The sequence below is a fragment of the Phasianus colchicus genome, chromosome 1 (assembly GCF_987193195.1).
Source record: "Phasianus colchicus chromosome 1, bPhaCol1.hap1.1, whole genome shotgun sequence".
Lineage (NCBI taxonomy): Eukaryota > Metazoa > Chordata > Aves > Galliformes > Phasianidae > Phasianus > Phasianus colchicus.
Genome location: NC_143436.1, coordinates 140,718,910 through 140,740,713, shown reverse-complemented (window position 1 = coordinate 140,740,713; position 21,804 = coordinate 140,718,910). Strand labels below are relative to the sequence as shown.

Below are 21,804 nucleotides of genomic sequence, written 5' to 3'. Positions count from 1 at the left end.
GGTTCAGCACTGCCTGAAGGAAGGGTGGCCAGCACTGACATACTCCCATAGCTATCAAAGCATACAAAAAAGCCAAACGTTCTTGATCTGTTCCTATCAGGCTACTATTTCCCACTCACATCTGCCATAAGGTGTACCCACCTACCAAACTTGCCAGTAGTTTTGGTGTACTATACACAGGTTTTGGGGACATTTCCCAATCCCAGTGAACACACTCCTGGGCATTACTAAATGCACTGGGCTTACAGCAAGTTGGTGGCACCAAGGCCTGCAGCATGATCTGTGTAAGAGGCCAGGGACCATCCATAATGGATATGGTCAGTTCTGGCCAGCTCCACAATGGCCCACCACAGGACACGATGAGACCATCAGCCAGGCTGGTAGCACCTCTGGCAGAAGATATTTAAGAGTGCAGCAGTGATGAAAAGACTGAGGAAACAACCCTGCAAAACATACAGATCAGAGGAGGGGTGGGAAGAGGTGCTCCAAATGCCAGAGCGGAGATGGGCCCCACAGGCTCTGAAGACCACCATGGCAAAGCAGGCTGCCTCCCTGCAGTCCATGAAGACATCAGGGCAGACCTCCATGCTGCAGTCCATGGAGGATCCCAAACAGAAATAGGTAAAAGCACGAGGAGCAAGGAGTGTGGGAGGAACTGCTATGGACAGATGGCAACTCCCAACTCCCTGCCCAATCTGTGCCAGTAAGGACAGTGAAGGGAAGGCACAAGAGCCAGGAGTGAAGTTGAGACTGAGAAGAAGGGAGAGCTTGGGGAAAGTTTTCAGTTTGTTCTTCTTTCTCACCACTTGTCTCTATTTTTAATTGGCAATTGATGTTCTTGAAGTGACTAGTAAGTGATCCCACTGTCGTTATCTCAAGCTGCACCATCTTACTCTCTCCCCCATCTCCTATTGAGGAACGTAAGAATGACTGAGTGGAGATGTGGCAACAAAGTAAGGTCAACCCACAGAAATAAAAGACATACAAAAAGGGGATGGTGGGAGGAACAACACAATAAGAAAAGTAAATGTGGATTTCAAATTGTGGTTAAACAAACAACCTTCTTCTACCTTCTTCCTACTTCTACAATGATGAACCAAGAGAAGAGTGGGAAAAAAAATTCTTCAAAGAGAAGTTGTACAATGCTCCATTTCAAGTCCTCTTCTTATTCTCTAAGAATACCTCCTTGCTAAACTGAACTGAAATAGATGCTTTATTTCACAAATCTAAGCTCAGCTATTAACCCCTTCAAATATCTTTTGGAAAGACTGATACTTTTTTTAAGCAAATGGCTCACACCCCTCTCAACAACCGTTGCTTGGTTTTGTTTTCAAGGCATTGATTTGCTGGTATAAAAGATGATGAAAAGGTCCTTTCAAGACAGTATTCCAGCTACTAAATAGAGTTATTTTTTATGAAAAGTAATTTTAAAAGAACAAAACCAACAGGTATTCCTTCTCAACCTCATAAGCCACGCAATTAGATTAAATGTAACACTTCATTAGGTAGGGGGAAAACCATGGTTTAATTACAACAATGTAGCATGAACACTTTAGTAGTCGATACCAGGATATTATTGTGATGTCTAAACTAAACTTGACTTCTCCACAGATACTGTAAACAGACACCCTAAATGCACTAAATAATTGGCATTAAGAAAGTTTATACAAAGGCAGTCAGTTGTTTAATCTTTAAGATGCCATGACACGGTGAGACAAACACGCATACATCAATAAGTACAGAAAAATGTTATGCTACATTTTGGACAGTTTAGAACTGAAAGTGCTTCACATCTACAGGATAAGAAATGGCTTCATCTCCTCATCCCTAAATGATGAGAGCAAAGAAATAACCCTTTAATAGGTTAAATAAACAGTGCCCCTTTTATCCATGCTTATATAAAGTTTCCAACAATTCAGAAGGTCCATGGTGAAATTTACACTCTATATACAGTATAACAAATTGTAAAAGAAAAAAAGTTCAGATATTCCTTGGTTCCCAAAAGCCTGAATCTCGCTCTCTGTGCTAGAGCTAGGGACAAGAGCTACATATAATATTACGTGGGTTTGGTTTGGTTTTTTTTAAGCTTTTTTTCTTTTTTTTTTTTGTAAAAATTCATCATCCCAATCCACCTCAAATAAAAACAGTCCCCAAGTCCTGGTCATATTTAACATCTGCTTGATCCCAGTGTTTAAGGCATGTTCATTAGATATCAGTATAGGGGTACTGTCAGAAATTATTGTAACCACAGGTACTACGCGTCAGCAAATTTACACAGCAATGCTACTCTTTACAATATGATGTAAAACAAAGTTATGTTATGATCCAAGTTGTTCCTGAGTTAAAATTTGCTAAATACTGCTAAGATTCATGTTTCTCCTTTTATACTTACTTCCTCTGGAATGTCCTTTCACATATGCTCAACTGAAAGTTACAATTCAATCTGAGAACGGCCTTAATGTCAGAAGTAAAAGTGTTAGCAAAATTTTAATTACACTGTCATTCTCGACCCTAAATTTAGCCAATTAGCCATGAATTTGCAGGGCTTAATATCACTTAGCTTTTAGCAAGATCATTTTCTAAAGATGAAGATCATTGTAAATGCCAGCACATTATTTGTGCAACTGCTACGATTTTGCTAGGAAAAGATTTTGCTATCAAGAATTGCCAAAAACCTAAAGTTCAGTCAGTATATTTAACTAGATATTGCAGACATTCTTAAGTTTTCTTAGCCAGTCTGCTCCTTTAGATCTAAAGGAAAACCTTTAGAAATCAGAGGAACACAGATGAAAATACTAGAAATCTATTCGGTTTTTAAAAATCAGACAACTAGTTCAGATTAAGTACCCATTCTCACTGAATTCTGCAGTAATGTAATCATTAATATTCTTTCCTATTAAAAAAAAGAGAGAAAGCTATCCACATTTTCCTAGAAAGAACAGCTTTCAAAATATTTTTCATTAGATTCACAATGTGCATGATAATTTTTACCACCCTAACCATTTTGGCATCAATTCGTTACAGTTTACATAAACATTTGCTTACATTTAATGGGCAGCAGAAAATCAAGATGGCAAAAGGTGCAACTTGAGTCTGCGCTATACCTGCACATCTGCTGTCAAGTGAAGAAAAACTCCTGAGAAAGTTGTACCACCTACAGTTTGACCCACAGTTTACTGAAATCAAGGGGACTCTCACAATGAGTATTGAATGGGTATTTTAAGTGCTCCAAATGAAGCTCGACATCTGTGGTAATGTAGCATCTCCTACTTTAAAGAAGGGGAAGGATTGTGGTAATTGCACCTATCAGACTAGGGAATAAAAGTCTTCAGGTATGTTCATGATATGTATTTTCCAATCTGTCAGTGATGCAAAAAAAAATGAATTACAGTATGATGAAAAAAAATAGCATTTCCAGGTTGTTTCCATTTAACTCCTAGCAGACAGAAACCAGCAGTATGCTGAGAAAACAGGGTGGGAAAGGAATGACTACTTCCACACTTTGGGAATTCCAACCCAAATCTTAAACAGTGGTGAAAAAAAACAAAGCTCTGAGTGAAGTTTGCCCTGGCCCATGCATCTTATGCAAAAAAAAAAGTTAGCTAGAATTTAATTGTTGTGACCATAAAAAATAAATAGCAACAATTTATTCACAAAATTATGGATTAGATTGATTTTTTTTTTTTTTTTGCTTTAACAAACTGTATGATCCATTAAATTACCAGCCAGCTGTATGCTTAAGCACAACAACAAAAAAAAATGTAGTACATAAACACCTAAAAATCACAGTCAAAAAGCAGGCAAGTACATCAGTCTTCTGGTGGCCAAAGCACAACAGATTAGTCTGCCAAATAAAAGTACATGAACATAAATCATGGGCATTAGTATTGTTAAAATTTGTTTCCACCATCAACAAACAATTTTCTGTAGTTTAATACTGTTTCTAAACAATTGTAAACTGTTTCAAATGTATGTGCAGACATAAATAACAGTAAAGGATTTAAATACAATGGTCAATAGGAAAAACAAGTTTTTAAATTTGCATGTGTGATGAGTGAGTAATTTGGAGCAAATCCATAATTAGCCACAAAGAACTCTGACCCTTCTTAGCTAAGACAGTACTGCCACCTTTCTAACACTTGTGACCATTTTAAGAACAAGAGGAAAAAAACAACATATCAGCCCTGATATACCAACCACATATGCATTCAAAATTACAGATATTTACAAGAAAAATATATATATTTAATTAAAAAGCCACTGAAAAACATGGACTTTTAGTCAGATGCTGCACTCTCTGCAAAATGAGGTAATTTAGATGCAAACAAATTAAGTTTAGTAGAGTTCAGGATCCACAGTCTCCACACTTAACATACAGATTGCTTCAGTGAATGGCTTGACTGTTTCTATATGTTCAGAGCAAGAAATCACCAGATCCAGTTAAATCCTGTTTTGTAGTGCTCTTGATGCAACTCTGACTAATGTCAGAAGGCTTCCCAGCTCAGTTTTACAACTGGTCTTTCAATAGAAAGAAAAAAAAAATAGTTATAAATTGGTTTCATCCCAAGATGGATCATTCATGTTCTTTAGAACTTTTCTAACAAGCTTCTCCAAGTCCTTGCGAGCTCTTTGTTCTTCTTCTAATGATTTCTTCATCTTTTTGTTATCCTGTTTAACAGAGACAGAACTATTAGTTTTGGGTTGAGGGTTGTTTTTTTTTTTGTTTTAAGAAAAGATTTTTTCTGACCACACACACTATCAATTACAAATTCAGAAGCATGTTATTAACTATTCACAAGTACAGTCTTTTAATAAAATTTAAAATGTTACAGTTGTTTTGCATTGTAAAACTAAAAACAGAGATCAAACTATTTCCTATTTATTTGAAGGACTTGGGGGTCCTTCATAATGCAAGTGCCAGTTACAAATGGCCAGTAATCTTGCATTCTTCTGCCCAAAGCTAATCAACAGCAGCAGAATCTCTCTTGTCAATGGAGAAGGGAAACAGAGCAACAACTGTAGAATAAGTATCCCTCTAAGAACTTCCTGTAATTATACCTAGCTTTAAAATCCTAGAAAAGCATCTGAAAGCTTAATGCATATTAGCTTCCTTCAGTGAGTAAGCAAACAGCTGAAAGAAGTACCTCAAAAACCATTATGTTCTCAGAGAAGTGTTTTGTGACTTAAAGTTTAACACACACCAATACCAATAATCTAAGACGATTCTGAATTTTACTGAACATCAGTATTGAGAATATACACTAATGCACCACTGGATGATACTGAAATACCACAAACAACAAGACTGTAAGGATGTTTCTGACCGAACCATAGAAATTCTTACATTCATTAATCCTGAAGAGGCCAAGCTGATGCTGGCAACAGTGGGGAAGCAACCAGAAGATGAGACAAGGCCCTCAAGACAAAGAGTCTACGGGTGTTTAACACAAACAGGTCTGCAATCCAGGGGTCCCACTGGACTCCCATCAGCTGGGATTTACAGAAATTTCTACAAACAGAACAAGATCAACAGTTGCCTACATTCTCTCCTCAAATTTTTGAAAAACTTAGAAATTTCAACCTTTTCTTGTAAGTACTGAGAAACTTGTTGCCAATTCAGGATGAAAAAGTGATAAATAACTGATGAAAACCACTATGAGAAGGATCCTACTTTGGTTTACCCTTGGATCTACACTAACTAGTGCACCATGTACTCCCAGACAGCTTTTATGCATGAACTCTGGGGTCATTTAGGACCTTCCCAGCTCAGAGATTATTTTTGCTACTTCTCCACCTGACAACATCAGAGCAGCAGACCAAAAATGGTCTTCTAAGTTAACATCCCTGATATTACAAGAAAAGGAAGTTCGCCTTTAATAAGTCTTGGCCTTGGAAGATGCCAGATTACGAAGTATATTTGAAAAAGAAAAAAAAGAAGCAAGCTGTGGCTCTAAGTTCAAGAGAGGGTGACTTTTTGTTTAGGATCACAAAGACATCAGCAGGGCCTCAATGAGGCAGCACTTCTACCTTTGTACAGAAGCAGCCAGGCCACAGAAATATTAGTGAGTTATATTGCCTGTTTCTAAAAAGACTGCAAAATTCACATCAAACCTAGAATACATATGTTTCAATGTACACTGAAAACAGCAAAAATTAATACGTCAACTGTTTTGTTGCAAGAAACAAGCACAACACCCTTAAAAATATTTACAGATGGGCAAAGAATTCAGATACATGGTTAGAGCTCAAAAATTGAAGTAATTTGAATACAAACACATTTTACTTTAACACAAGAGATTTTATCTGGCTTCAGTTAAAATCAATTTGCAAATTCACGCATTGGAGAATGGGATAATTCTTTTTCACCTACGTTTTGAGAACTGAGTATGTAAAGTAGCATATAAATATGGCTTAAAAAGGCTTTGTCCTGTCAATAAAAGATTTTTACAATAACTCATTTGGATATATAAAACATGCTCAGAATATCAGCTGCAACTTCCCTACAGCAACTGAAGTGTAATATACTGGAATTTCCCACATGACAAACAAGCACACTAAGCTATCCCTAGGGTTAGACCTCATTAAAAAAGGCACATGATAGGCATACAATAGGATTCCAACTCCTGAAATGAGTATTTGTAGGAGGTGTTCAGGTCACTGGAAGACTGTAAATCAAAGCCTAGGTAAATCCAAATAATTATATTACTAAAAATCAACAGCAAATGCAATTCCAGTCTCTACGTACTTATTTTGCTTGCAATACACCAGAACTGAATTTAATGCTTTAAACATTTCAAAAGTTGCAACATCCAAAATCAACGAAACATAACTAAGACACCTAAAACATAAAACATAACTAAGACACCCCTCAGACACAGGATACATCATGTTCTTCCCAAAGGCTACTAATGACAACCACAAAAGCTGGTGGCTCTCTCTCAAATTGGTGTTGCTTACTTTTCAAACTGAATCTCAGATATGAATTTAGTCCAAAACCAGAGTTAATTCCTATGAAACTAAATCAACTTACAACCTGCATTTGTTTTAGGAACAAGCCTTATCTTTCCATTCTCCATGTTGCTATATATGTAGCAAGTTACTAACCTGTCTTAACTCCTGTACTTCATCCTTTAATGCATATACTGTGTCAACAAGGCTTCTAAAATGAAAAAAAGATCATCTGTTACAATGGTTTTCATAATCATGTTTAAATCTATTATTAGACAAAACAAATGAAATCTGTTCAACTTCGTGTTAAAAATTCTCTTATCCTGATTTATATTCTTTAACAGTAGCACAGGCCCACTATCAGCTTCTCTGAACAGGTTACACCCCTCAAAACACATACTGACTTATAGTAGTTCCTACGTTATAGTTTTCTTTAACAGAAAGACATCTGATTTCCAGAATGCACCTTAACAAAAGAAAACAGAATGACACCACACGTGAACTAGAAAGACAACATCAATTTAATAATGAAATCCTAAAGCACTTGGAAAAATTATTTACAAGTAAAGCATAACATTCTGGGGCATAAAAGGAATAAATTGAGAACCATTTGCAGAGAAGTCAGGCAACAAGCATTTAATTGAAGGCCAACTGCACTCACAAGGACTGGCAGCATACTCCAAGCAACTACATCCCCTTCTATTTATATACCATGCACATTGCAGTAAGAAATGGAAGGAGGAAGAGAAGTACAAAGTTTACTGTTTTAATCCATCATTCATTAAATGTTCTCTTACTTCTCTTCTATAACAGTCTGACCATTACTTTTAGTTTCTTCTACAATGATTTTCTCTTCTTCTGGAAGCAGGACTTGAGGAGCCGATTCTTTGCGGGAACCTGTTGTAAAAATAGATGACAAAATGAGAACCTAGCAAGCAGCACTGGGGAATTTTAAAGATCATTATTTCATTCACTGCATGATACACCCGCATGACCAGGATATATCACTTTCAATTCCCCCCCTTCCCTTCATACACACAGATTACTAATGCTTTTTTTTTTTTTATATTCAAAACCACAGCCTTACAACAAAAAGCTATAGTCTAACATTTCCATCCTGGTGATGACAACTCCTCTGCATTATTGATGGGGATGCTACACAGTTCAATGAATAGGGCACTGGTCACTACCAGCCAGATCTATACAAATTCACCATAGCTGAGTCAGAGAAAGATAATTATGTTCAAGAAGCAGCAATTTAAGCCTCAAGGACAGATTCTGATCTCACACTGATACAAATCCAAAATGATACAGTGACAGAAAAGTTAAAAACTCTTTCCCCAGAACACCAAAAACAACACTATTGCATATGTGCATAGACACACATACATGCACATATGCTTTAAGACAATCTTTTAGTCACATAAATGAAATACAGCAACCATATTTTAAAATAAGTTTTTAGAAGTACTTAACGGCTTAACAAATACTCAAAACATTCTAACATCTTCAAAATGCTTTCTATAATCATTACAGTTTTTAACATTAAAATAATTCATACAAATTCTAACAGTGTAGCTTATAATAGAAGAATCTAACTGCTATGCATCCATTCATAAAGTATGTACTCTAGAAACACTATTTAGACTGCAACAAATTTTTTAAAGACGGGCTGTAAACAAACTGCTGTCTAAACATTTGTCTAGAATTCAAATACCACTGATAAGACATAAAATTCTTGCATATTTTGACTGATATACAAGTATTAACAATGTATGCTTGTCTACCAATTCACTGTAATGAGTTTTTACTAATGAAGAATGTCTCCATTCCAGCACTGTTTGCACAGCTCCACAGGTACGGCAGGGTTACGTGCCTGTCAGGAGACAGCCCCCTCTGAACAGCTGTTTTGTGATAACAGTGTTTCTCTTTCAAAATTCATGATAAAACATATGACCTCAGCACACCAAGTTAAGGAAATTCAAGCTCCCCGGAAAATTGTGACTTTCTAACACCTGCAGTCTTGTGTTCTGAACAATGAGCTTTAGAGAACATAGTTTTGCAGTACACATTAAGCTCATTAGACTATTTAAACACCTGTAACGTAGAAAATAGGTTCCTTAACCTGAAAGTAAAGATCAAACATATCAGTACATGATGGTCAAGCTTCATGGAATAAAGACAACTGCGTATCTGAGAACAGAATCTTGTCCTTGAAAGCTGTAAGTTCTTGATCTTGTGAAGTGAACAAATACTTTTGGAATTAATAACCTCCCTCATTTTGCAGGGAAGGAGCAATCTACAAAACAAGCACAGCAAATCAGGCTCATGGATGTTTGTTTGCACTATCAACCTTTAGCTGCAAAAAAGTCACCTTATGTTTATTTTAATTAATTGGTTACCTCTTTGCTTCATTTGCCTGAGATGTAATATTTTACATTTAGTGAAATGTTATCTCAGGACGTTAGTTGGTACCAGTTACTACTAAATACTGAGTCTCTGTATCAGTCCTTATAATCCAATACAGTTATATACACACATGCATGTAAAAGTCTACACTGGCATGTTCTCATCCATGTACAATAAACAATACTAATGAGACAGAATACACTGCTTCATAAAATGTTCACCAACATTATACATACAAAGAGACCCACAACAGACATACACACAGTTACACAAGGTAAACTGCTCATGCGAACACTGGCTTTCCTGTGCCACAGAGTATCAACTACTGCAGAATTCAGGACATCACAGGTGTGACCCTCACCTTCACTGCTCTCATGTAAATAGAAAGTTGCTTTTTAAACTCGTATGCATTTGCTAACGAACAAATAGCTCATGTATCCTGCAACAAAGGAGGATCTTGTTATCGACTCAGTATGTGCACAGAAATGTCAGGTTTGATGTGTCAGGTCCCATTTGAGGTGTTAAGTTCAAAAGGCAAAATGAAGCTACATAATTGCCCTGCTTTTTCATAACATTTATGCCAAAAGCCTTATTTCTTTTCTGCATCTCAAATGAACTTCAAACAGAGTATTACTTGGTAACTAGTATTCAGCAATATTCCATAAACTAAACTTTCAGCCTCCACAAGCTTCTCAGGGACTGTTCTCCATATAACTATTTCTCTCCAAAAAGGATTACAAGCTACAGCTTTAGGACTTGAAGAGGGAGCTGCATTCTAGTACAGTGGAGGCTGTGCACAGAGCTGTACTAAGAGGACAGGTCAGGAAGTTGTTGCAACTTAAGTAATCCTAGATACTGAGCACAGAAGAATCCAGAGTCCAAGCCAAACAGGCAAAAAGAGAAGGTTCACCACCAAAAACTGCTCCTAAATGCCCTGATTCAACCAGAAGTCCTAGGTTAAAAATAACTATAGTGAAAAAAAAAAATCTCAAGCTTCACCAGAAAGGTTTAGTTTTGTTTTATTTTTTGGTGGAGTTCTTAAAAGAAGGGAGAAAAAGGAATGTGTGGCAAACTCAAATAATTGCTTGATGATCAGAGAAATATAAAAGCTGAGGAAGCTGCCATAACTTTTCAGTAGGGAAACTCATAAATCCAGGATCTCGGAAGAATGAGATATCCCACGTTGAGTGCTTTATAATTCAGACAAAGGCAAAATAAGAAACCGCTATTACTGAGATTCAACCTTCACTTAGATGCCATCGAGAAAGTCAAGGTTCAGCTTTAGTATTTCCCAGCCCTAGAGCGGTAAACAAAGGGTTACAATGCTTCTTACCAATACTGCACCCTAAATTGGAGATTGAGTTTGCTAAACCAATAGAATCAAGCAAACAGTAACACAGCCCACCAGGCCTTGAGCAACACATACATGTGACACACAGAGCAGGCCTGTCAGTAGCAGACCACTGCTTTTAGTTTTCAGCTCGATCTCCACCTCAGCCTAACAAGCCACACTGGCAAGCAGTTCTCAGCATGTCTGAAACAAATGAACTCATTAAGCCAATAACAATATGGAGGCGGGTACTCATTTCACATTCTTTAAGCTGTTGAATTCAGGCCTCATTTCAAAGCTTGCTCCCCTCACAAGTGAGAGAACAGAGCTCCTTCCTCCATTTAGCCATTCTGAGTAGAAGGCACAACCCGGGTACTTTACATTCACAGTGGTGCTATGGGTTTGCCTTCTTTCCAGTGATTATGAGGTTCAAGTTTAAGCTAGAAAGTTAGTTTTGCAGTGATGGTCATTAAAAAAAACAAACGAAAAAACCCTGACAATTTCAGACCATCAAGTTTTTACTGCACAACTTGAAAGAATTGCAATCTTATACATTTTCATACTCTTATTATGATTAGGAAAGGGGGTGAATAAAGCACAATAAAAAGATCAAAAATTAGAAATAATATTTACGAATGTATAGGTGTTTTCTACTGACTTTACTAGGCTCTCTTCATAAGCTACATAGTTCTAAATTATTTCAAGTTTCAGAGACAGAAGTCTGACTTGCCACTGAAAGACAAATACAAGGGCAGCTCCAAGAGTAATGCCTCCTATCTGATTTGTTGGCCCACAAAGTCAGAGGAGGATAGTGGTGGTGCAGCAGCAGGGGTTGAACCTTCCCACCAATATCCCATTACACGTTGTTGCCCTGCAACAGATGGCAGCAGAGGGGCAGTGTGACACAATGGTGTCTGACACAGAGGTGTGTAAGAGGCAAAGGAGCACAAAGGAATTCCTCCATGCAGGAAAAAAACTGCCATTCACAGACACGTGCTGAACACTTATGGACGACAAATGGTGGATGTGAGCACCCTGAGGCACTGCGCAGTGCGTTGCAGCAATGGCAATAGCAATATGAAAGACGAGCCACGTTCCTGACAGTCATGCAGATCATTAAATGCATTGCCCAGAGGCTCTTGTTCATTGATGGCCAAAATGAATAGCTAATGATGGTGACAGTGTTGAAAAAGTGTTCTGTAGCTGAGAATTTGCTCTACCAAATAATAATATTGTGCTCTTTGTATTTGTTGCAGTTTTCATGGAAATCAACAGGAGGCATTGCTTTCAGAGCGACCTATCCATGCTCATATACAATTTTTAGACAAGTTAGCCACTGGTATATTCAGACACATCATTTTCCTGTGGAAGGAAATGTTTAACAGAAAATAAGAATTACTTATTTAGAACACAGTTTTTCATTGTATTAGTTACATTCAAGTTGCTGAAGTGGATAAGCAGACCTGCAAAATTCATCTTCTGTTTCTCACTGCATCTGATGTCAAAGCTCCCAAGCTGTGTTGACATTAAAAGAACTGAGAGGAAAAGAAAAGCAATCCTTCATGCTACAGATCTGTCAGAAGTCAAAAGGGAGTCTACCCTTAAATATCTTGTGCAAAAACACATAATTTCTTTGTGAAACTTTCAAGTAGCAAAAAATTCTAGCACAAAAATTTTACTTTTTTTTTTTCCTCCTAGCAGCAATTCACAACTAGAAAAGAACCCCTCAAGACTCAGATGACAGATCTAGGCAGCTTACAACAAAACATTCTGATGAATAAAAAGAAAATAATTAGATCACACTGAAACAAACATACAACTCCACATCCAAGCTTTAGTCACTTAAGAACAGAATGAAGAGTTTGAAAGACAAGTTACATTACTTGAAGAAGTGGCAAATTTTTCAAAGACAATAATTTGAAAGAGTTATCCCACAACATTTACTACATTTCACTAAGCAATACAAATAAAAATGCAACCACAGTGCTGTAGGATAAAACCTAACCTTAAGTCATAGCAAAAAAAAAAAATATTGACCTTTCAACAGAACGGGATTTTGTATTTTGTTTGTTTGATAGAACTATTTTGTTCTATTAGTACATATATTAAACAATTATTTTAGAACACTCAAATATGACTTTTTTAAATAGAAACAAGATGACTTGCTTTAAAGAGAAAAATGTACGATATTAAATCCTGAAAATAAATAAAGTTGTAGAAACATTGTAGAAATCAATATATTCATAAACTGTATCTCTAGTAACAAGTTCTGCAGTAGCACATTTGAAATTGTTCCAATTATTCAACTGTGCTTTTACTGAAAATATACCAATTCAGAAAATGAAAAAAGATAATTAAGGAGGGAGGGAGACTACAAAAGCATTCTATGAGTGACAAAATTTCTGAACAGTTATTTGAAAATAAACACCAAGACACATACTTCACATTATACGGAATTTCCTGTGGTTGCCAATTACGTTAAACAAAGATTATACACAACTCAAAAAAGCTTTTTCACTTTAGCATTTGATTCTTCTATGGAGAAGGGAGGGAAGAAAGGAGGTACTGGGACAAAAGGGAGTCAAGTGTTAACAGTTATGCTGTACTTTCCCCCTGTGTAATAATTAAATATTAAAGTCACAGTCTAGCAAATGCAAAATTTATTTCAACTGTACATAACAGATGTCCTTTTTTATATAAAACAAAACACTTAATTGATATATGCAACCACAAACAATATGCATACTGTACAGTACAATGCAACATTCAGATATACATCCATTTTGTATTTTCAAAAGGCAGTTACCTACTGAAAATGGCTTCTCCCATTCACAAATGAAGTGCACAATATATATTAATTTTTCTATGTTTTACGTCACTATATACACATTACTGTGTTTTGGCAAGATTATGCAAAACACGCACTTAATATTTGTTGGCTTCAATTTATAACAAATATCAATTTATGGGAACACTGTGTAAGCCATGTGAAGAGGGGCTGACAATGGCTTGAACCTACCTTCTAACTCAGATTCTCCATCCTTCCAGTATATTAGTAACTGTACACATATATAATACAGAATTGCATAAACAGAAGGTACTATTATTACCATGACTGAAGTTCCACAAAAATAGAAACACTGAACCTTTGGACTGAATACCACCATTTCCACTTGGCTTTTTATTTTATTTTTTTTTTAAGCATGTTGCAGTAATACTGCTAATCAATTCACAATAGTTAGTGGTCTGTAACACTGCATGATTTAAACGTGTAATAACATTAGGGATCATAATTATGAACTTTAACTAAAGTTAACGACTTAAATGCTACAGTAATTAATGGTGGTAAACTGTCAAAGCTTTGGTGCATAGAAAGTCAATAAAATCTTCAAATCTTGACAACAAAACATTCTGCGTGATACGGAAATTCAAGTGCAGCAACTGTATTTCCAACTTATTTTACACTGTAACATGAAACAGACATAAAAGAATTATCATTGATCTAATGCAGAAAACATTACTTAACTAGAACACCACAGCTTAACAGGGTAAAAAAAAAAAAACAATCCAAACTTTCCATACATGTCAAACAAAAACTCAAAGGAAAAGGGGAAGTGAAGTGGCTTACAGATGCACTGTGGAATGGTATGGAGCACACACACTTGTTTCATTTCTCTAAGCAACACTCCTCCTCTTAGGAAAAAGTTCAACATATACAAGTTCCTGGCCATTCAGTTAATATATGACTGCTAGTAAGATGTGCCCCTAAAAATTCTGTTTAGTAAGCATTACTGCTTTTGTTAGTCAAGCCTTCAAATACAAGCAACAGTGATAAAACATAAAGCAGGTGATCAAACAATGCAAGATGAAATGCAAATCTACAAATATTAAGTGTTTTGAATTAGCTTCTCCATGTTGATCACCTCGTGGAATCATTCATATCTAGCAATTACCAACTTTCTGATCACGTAACCTGCAGGACGGTATTAATTACTTGTAAACTTTTAAATGAGTGATCAAATCCCCAGGCAGCAATTAATGGCACCATAATTACTCTGAATTTGCTCAGAGTAATAGCTGTACACTGGATAACACTTAAAGGGATAGAGGAATTGCATTCAGAGATCCTGATGAAAATGAGAACTATTTCTGTCCTTTTATCATCTGCTTTTCTCTAATGCTAAAGAAGATTTGGAAAACACTTTATTTTTGTTTCAATCCCCAACTGCATCATCCACAAGACAGAACACACGCTTCACCCCAGCCATGCCCCAGGTACAGGTTCAAGACCACCAGCCGTGTATAAGGTGCCACAGTTCTCTGAAAAGCCAACATGATTGTAGGTGAAGAGCTGTTGCTGAAAACAAACCTGCTCGTGAGAAAAGTTACAAGACAAAATCTGTCATGGACATGCTCCAAACAGTAAAACCAAAAGCCAAGCATTCTGTTTTCAAGAACTTTATACAAGCCAGTTTGATTGCAGTTGTACCTAGAGTTTCAGGTGCTGAACACTTGAGCTTTCATCTGGGGAACGATTTTCATCTTGTCTTTTGAGGAAGAATGGTCATTTGAAAGCTGTGCATTTTAACAGGGAAGTAAACATCTAAACCCTGTTTTCTGCCACACTACTGCATACAGTAAAGTGACAACATGACCACGGGTAATATGAGATTATCAAAACACTGCATGTGATGAGCATGGACTGCTGGGTTTTCATGACAAGCGCCAGACTGAGGGTGAGGGGGAGAGCAGTGCAATCCTTCATATAGATGTCTAAGCAACGAAGAGACAGTAGTATAAAAACAAGTTTTCACGGATTAGCAAACGCTTTTCCAAACAAACGGGCCAGATACGTGAATCTGAATGATTTTATAGCTCTTGTACTTTTTATTTTTAAACCATATTTTTCTTACTACCAGCTCCATGTTTTGTTAATAAGGTGTAGAAAATTCAACAGCTATCACTGAAGTATTTCCATATTGCTGGCATTCAGCTCATAAGCCAGTATGATTTCAGTACAAAATACAAAAATGTGCTGTATCCAAAAGGAGAAAAAAAGAAAAAAGGACCTGTTGCTACACTGACCAAAACCAAAAGTACATTCAGAGCTACAAATTAATATCTGTCACTTAAAAAACCCTCAAGAAATATCATCCTTGGCAGGATATACACTTTTTAGAACCACTTATTTGTATGTGCATTGGCAATAGAGCCTTCCACCAGGTATGACTGAAGTTTCAGAAGCTCCCTCAGAAGTTGTTAAAATATCACATTAAAGAGACAAGGAACAGCAAGAAAACATCTAAGAAAAGCAGGCTGTGATACAACAAGCATTTGTTAAGAAAAAGCTCAGAAGTGCATTAGTTCTGGTGAGAGATATATGAGCAACAGCTCTTACGAGATGTAGACCCCATTCTGTAACTATGGGCTGTCCATATACTGTCATAGTCAGAGTCTTCTGAGAGGTCTGAAGGCTCCAAACGAGAAAGACTACTGCGACGACCCAAGGAGTCTAGACTTGATTGGTCATCATCAGCCAAGACGTGATTATGCATCAGGTCAGTGCCTTGCCATGCTAAGGATGTATAGGTGAAATGAAATGGTGGATGTGGATAGGCAGAGGTGGGATGAGGAGGAGAACGTAAGGAATAGCCACAACCAAACACATGAAATAAAAGCAAAAGGTGATGGGAAGAGAAGGAAAAGAGAAAATATTGTTAAAAAGGCACCAAAGTTTTTTCTATTTTTCATTTTCTTTTTTAATTTGTTTGGGATTTAGGTATAAATTACACTCACTGTAGTAATTTTTGAACTGTTACAATAAAATTTTTGAAGCATTTTTTTAAGCTTACAAGCAGTCTCAGCTGAGAATTTTGAGTAACCAAAATCTTGCTTGAGGGTAGATTTTTTGGATGAAGGAGTTCGGTTCTTTTCAAGTAAAGAATCAGTTCTGGTCTGGGGGCATTCTGATTTGGGACAGATCAATAAACACAGCAAGCCAGCATGACCCAGTGCTGATGTGAAAAGCAACAGCCCCTTCCCCATTACACATCCATACCTTCATCCTTCCCCTCCCTTGCAATGACACAGCCATTTGTACAGCTGCTTGGTGAACCAGGTCAGGGAACAGCTTCAAATGGTAATTAACCCTTCATTTTTATTTTTCAGGTAGACAAATTATTTCCCACCAGCTCACAATACAGCCACATAAGTGCTTGTGTCACTACTACAAAGAGGAAAATGCAGGGGGAAAAAAAGCAAGGTTCTCATGCAGAGCAGAGCTGCCAACTTTCTACATGTGCAGCACCATCTCATACCCACTCAAAGGGATTGCCAAGCTGAAGCTTATTTGTGCCTGTAACCCTATTATTTGTTTAACCAAGTAGAAACTGGATTGATAGAAAAACAAGGCCAAGAGACTAACAGCAGTACAGTCTGGTGCCTCACACACCCTCACACACCTCTTCTAACTGGCCTCCATCTGAATCTGTCTTTGCATTTAGATACTTTAAATGCTTAGAATAGTAGATAAAGATGGTTAAAGACACTTTCTCTCACCTGTTTGCCCTTTTTGATTGTTGTTGTTGTGTTGCTATTTTGTTCTGTTTTTTTTTTTTAATAAAAAAAAGCTTGGCAGATTCTGAAAACTGAAACTATGTAAGTGGCCATGTTACAAGCCACAATCTGCATGACACTGCAAAAGATTTAAGCCTTCATTTGGAACAGAGATGTGAAGTAAACGTGGCATATAAGCAACAGAGGAAACTGACGGTTATTTTATTTGCATATATAACTAATCCCTACATCTGCCCCACCTTCAAAAAGAAAAAGTTGCACTGTTACCTCTAATGCCACTCCCATCCAACATGCACTAGTGCCACAGCAACACTAAGCTGGCATCACCAAGGGTAGCACTTCTGAGGCTTTGCATTAAGGTGCAGCTAGCAGAAATACCAAATCAGTGATGGAGGGCCAGGCAGAGAACTAGCACAGAGGTAAGCCAGTGGTATGTAAAAGTGGCATATTTCACTGATGATAGGCAATTCTTTCATTCTGTTTTTCTATACTGACCAATGCTTCCACAGAAGGAATCCCTGCATCATTTTCCCTTCAATTTCCAATTCCCATCTACAAAGGGATCTTCAGAAACTTGATATCTTAGATGGCAACACTACTCTTTCCAAACGAAGCAGCAAAACACTTGTTTCTTGCTGCAATTACGAGCAAATAAAAGCTGCTGATTTCTGATGTATGCAATGATACCAACTGCACTATGTATATTTCTTAAATATACATAGAAAGGAAAAAAACAGCAAGCAAAATATCATATCCATTAGATGTCTGCACACACACATACAACTGTGCAAGTGCAAATGTTTCCCCAACCATTTCTTGTCACAGTATCCTTGAATATAATCAACAAATCCAATTAAATACATTTAACAGCAACGTCTCAATTTTGTCGGAACAGCAGCAGATCTTCACAATTTTGAACACATTAATTTCCTTTTATCCAATTCAACACACTACAATAATGACTGTAGAGCCAGGAAACTGGTCAAACGTTAAGCAAAAATAATGTTATAGCAGCCAATTTTTGAAACTGATAATTATCACCTTGGAGATCTACAGTCTGTCAAGATCAAGAATTAAAATGAAGGTTTTTGCTCTCACTTCAAATGTTTTAAAAGCCTAGAACAAGGGTTATATTCCCATTTTTGAAGTACACGCGTATACAAAATTTCTGCATTTTTCAAGGTGATAACAGTAAGTGAACATGTATTATGTAAATATGTGATCTATGCCTGCAACTGCACTTTGAGACTTCTCACTGTCTGCAGAAAGTGCTTCTGCTTAGACACAGGCACAGAGACCTGTGGCTAGCAGTAACAGTGTTTAACACTAATTTAAACAATGGACTAGGTGTTATTCATTATATCTATCCTTCTAATTCCTGACAATAGCAAAAACAGCCAGGTACTCCAGCATCATTATACAGCATTTCAAGGACACCTCAATTAAATCCCTAATCATCAGTGGGAAAATGGTGCAAATTGGAACAAACCTAACAGCATTTTCTCCTTTCTTGTGTAAGCAGAACACATGCTGATGGACTCCCCTGCTTTGAGCAACATCTTACTTACAACACAGAGGAACTCCACATGGCAACCTTGATTTGGATTAAATGAAGGAGGACCCCAGAGGCACGTTACAAGTTTTCAATACACTAGATATTGAAACTGAGAAACTATAAATGGCTTTAAGCAACACAAAGATCTGAGAACAGTTTCTCCTGAAGTTACGACATAGGATTAAAGTTTGTAATTAATACTAAAAACAATGGATGGCAATTAAAAAGATTTGCACAGGTTCATGTTACTTTTCTGTAAAAGAAGACTGTTGAACCAAACAAGACAGAAGTACACTTCTCCACAATTGTGATTTATTCTTCATTCCTCAATACTTACCAACAACTTCTAGAAATTAATCAAAAACCACATTGGACAGCTGTCGTATTCTAGCAAGACAACTCAAAACCTCTGATTTATTGGCAATTTTAAATCCAAGCAGCCACTTCTAATTTATTTAAAATAAGCATTGAAAGAACTATATAAATGTGAATCTTGGCTTCCAAATACATAAGCACTATTACTAAGCCAAAATCAGATTATTAACTTATTTCAGGTCCAGCTTGTTGTTTATAAAGTTCGAGACCACTTACACTACACTTATCTTTTTTTAAACAATCTGATAAGTGGCTTAGTTTGTTGTATCGGTGTTTTCTAACTTACTTGAATTTAGTGTTTGACGTGTTTTGGCACTTGTGCAATATGCTTCAATGACTTTAAGAATTTGAGCATCTTCTTCTAAAGCAGCTGTACCTAGAAGCAATGGAAAATAAAGTTTTAAATATGGGCATGTGTTTCTTACTACAGACAGGCCTTTGTAAACAACGTTTGTTTAAAGCTAAATTGTACATATTTGAATTGAGACCAAAGTTCAGTCTAATCAAACCTTTAGAATTCTTAATCATTTCAAAAATCAAGCTTCAATGGCTGAAAGTAACAATGGAAAGAGAAATTACTATAAAAAATATAATGCTTTAAACATCATGATGTAATAGTATCATCTGTGAACCAGCGCATCCAGATTTGTTTTTTGTAATTTATTATTGTGACAGTAAAGTCAACTGTCCAATATTTTGTCAGGATTGCATAACAAACTAACTGTTGAAGTATCTTGACCAGGTATGGTTTACCCACAGTACAAGAGATGCAGGCATTCCAAAGTACAAGTTCCCTCTCTTTCAAGGCAAGAAAAATAATTGGATTTTGTTGTAGTTAGAAAGCAGCACCATATCATTACCACAGCAAAACAAGTATTTCACTTCTGAAATCAGTACTCAGCTGAAATGCCTTTCTTTCGTTTGTCTGCTATAAAACACAAACTTATTTATCAGAAAGCTTTAGTTTTGATAGAAATCCTTCAATGGAAAACTCTTACATCTCCACAGACTGTAACAGGCTGAAGGAGCACTACCACAAAACTTAAGCTCCTAATTACTCACGCAAGGGGGAAGAAAAAATCCCATTTTAAAGGTGAAGCTTCTATTTATGCCTGATACTTAGGCTGATGAAAACAGCAACTCACCACATGCTATCTTCTACAGCAAGGAATAAGACCGAACTAGAAAAAATGCTCTGTCATATTACAGAGAGCCATAACCATACTCAGTTACTGAGGTTTTTAAGAGTTTGGACAGATTTGGTCAATTCATAACAAATTTTTTAAAATTATAGAAAGGAATCATGTTTAAATGAAGTGTGAGCCAGATGACAAACAAATATTTAGAAGCTTCTTTTAAACTATAAACTTTATCACTAAAGAAAAACACACCCAGAGATTCATGGACTAAATGAGGGCCAAGACTCACACACATATACACCATCCAAGCCCATACACAGACGTCTAGTGTTCATGTAATGCTGAGTATCAGAGCCTGTTATTACCTCAGCTCTCACTGATACTGATACTCAGTTAACCTGGGTTTCTATAATCCAGATGTATTTCTAATCTAATCTGAACAAACAGAAGCTACTCCCCATATTTACTAAAAGACTATACACATGCTGCACACAGAAGGCAATAAGGCAGACCTAAAATACTGTAGCATCAGGGACATGACTAGAATGGACTGCACTGTATAATGCAGGACAATAGACAACCAATTTACTATCATTTTGTAGTTAAATCTAATTTTCTTCCTTATGCCAGTAACAAGATGAAAACTAAGGAAATCCTGAAAAGCTGTCTGATAGGAGGAGAGACAATGTTAACAGTAACATACTTCATGTATTCAGCAGTCAAGGCACATAGACTTAAGAAGCTCATGAGCAAAGAGCAGACACAAAAGCAGAAGCTGGAATAAAAGGTTCTGGCCTTCAAGTGTGAACATCAGCTATTTTAAACACCTTATCTATCTTTTACTGACACAAGCAATTGGATCGTTCATTCACACAAATTTACAAGGCACTTCAACACCCTACATCACCTGACCTAGTCTGCCTGTCTGCTTCAGGACCAAGCACCTTTCTCTGACCACAAAGGAACCTGCAATGATTAGACCTCATAGAACACATCTGATCAGAGGGTATGAGTGCCACCTAAAGCAAAGGTACCAAAAACAGTTACTTATTGGTGGGAGCAATAACATTATCCAAGTGGTAAAAGTAAAAAAAAAAAGTTTCTAAACATACTGAGATTAAGTTTGCAAGTTATTTAATTGCTAATTAGAAAAAGCAACACAGTACAAGTGCTGCTGACAGAGCCATAATTAGAAGTAAATAAATATCTGTGCATCATCCTGCTATTTCTGCCTTCCTCCTCACACATTTTTTCCCCATCTACGTACATACACTAACACAGGAAAGTAGGATGCCTCCCACCTAGCCTTGAATAAGTTCCTGTATTTTGTAGTCAACTGCATGACTCTAGAAAGCTACTTATGCTGGTGTGACATAAGTGCCTAAGGTGAATAAAAGAAACAGTCCTCTGTAGATACCTACCTTCTCTCCCCTGCCAGGGGAGAGGAAACCAGACTGTTTAGACTTACATCT

The 21,804-nt window shown here is 36.8% G+C and overlaps 1 protein-coding gene across 9 annotated transcripts in view; it reads right to left on the bottom strand.

Moving 5' to 3' along the window:
* Positions 1 to 1,198: 1,198 nt before the first annotated feature.
* The window catches only part of ARHGEF7 (Rho guanine nucleotide exchange factor 7), a 110,045-nt gene continuing 89,439 nt past the window's right edge, over positions 1,199 to 21,804 (bottom strand). For 3 of the 9 annotated variants that reach the window (XM_090128848.1, XM_090128859.1, XM_090128840.1), the window contains 4 exons: positions 19,480 to 19,569; positions 7,746 to 7,845; positions 7,105 to 7,159; positions 1,210 to 4,668 (listed from right to left, as the gene is read on the bottom strand). In XM_090128848.1, coding sequence (XP_089984974.1) covers positions 4,546 to 4,668; positions 7,105 to 7,159; positions 7,746 to 7,845; positions 19,480 to 19,569 — 368 coding nt within the window. In that variant the 3' untranslated portion in view covers positions 1,210 to 4,545. Of the gene's footprint in view, positions 4,669 to 7,104; positions 7,160 to 7,745; positions 7,846 to 16,085; positions 16,263 to 19,479; positions 19,570 to 21,804 lie in introns of all 9 variants that reach the window. The other 6 variants (XM_090128880.1, XM_090128869.1, XM_090128900.1 and 3 more) reach the window with 5 other exon arrangements.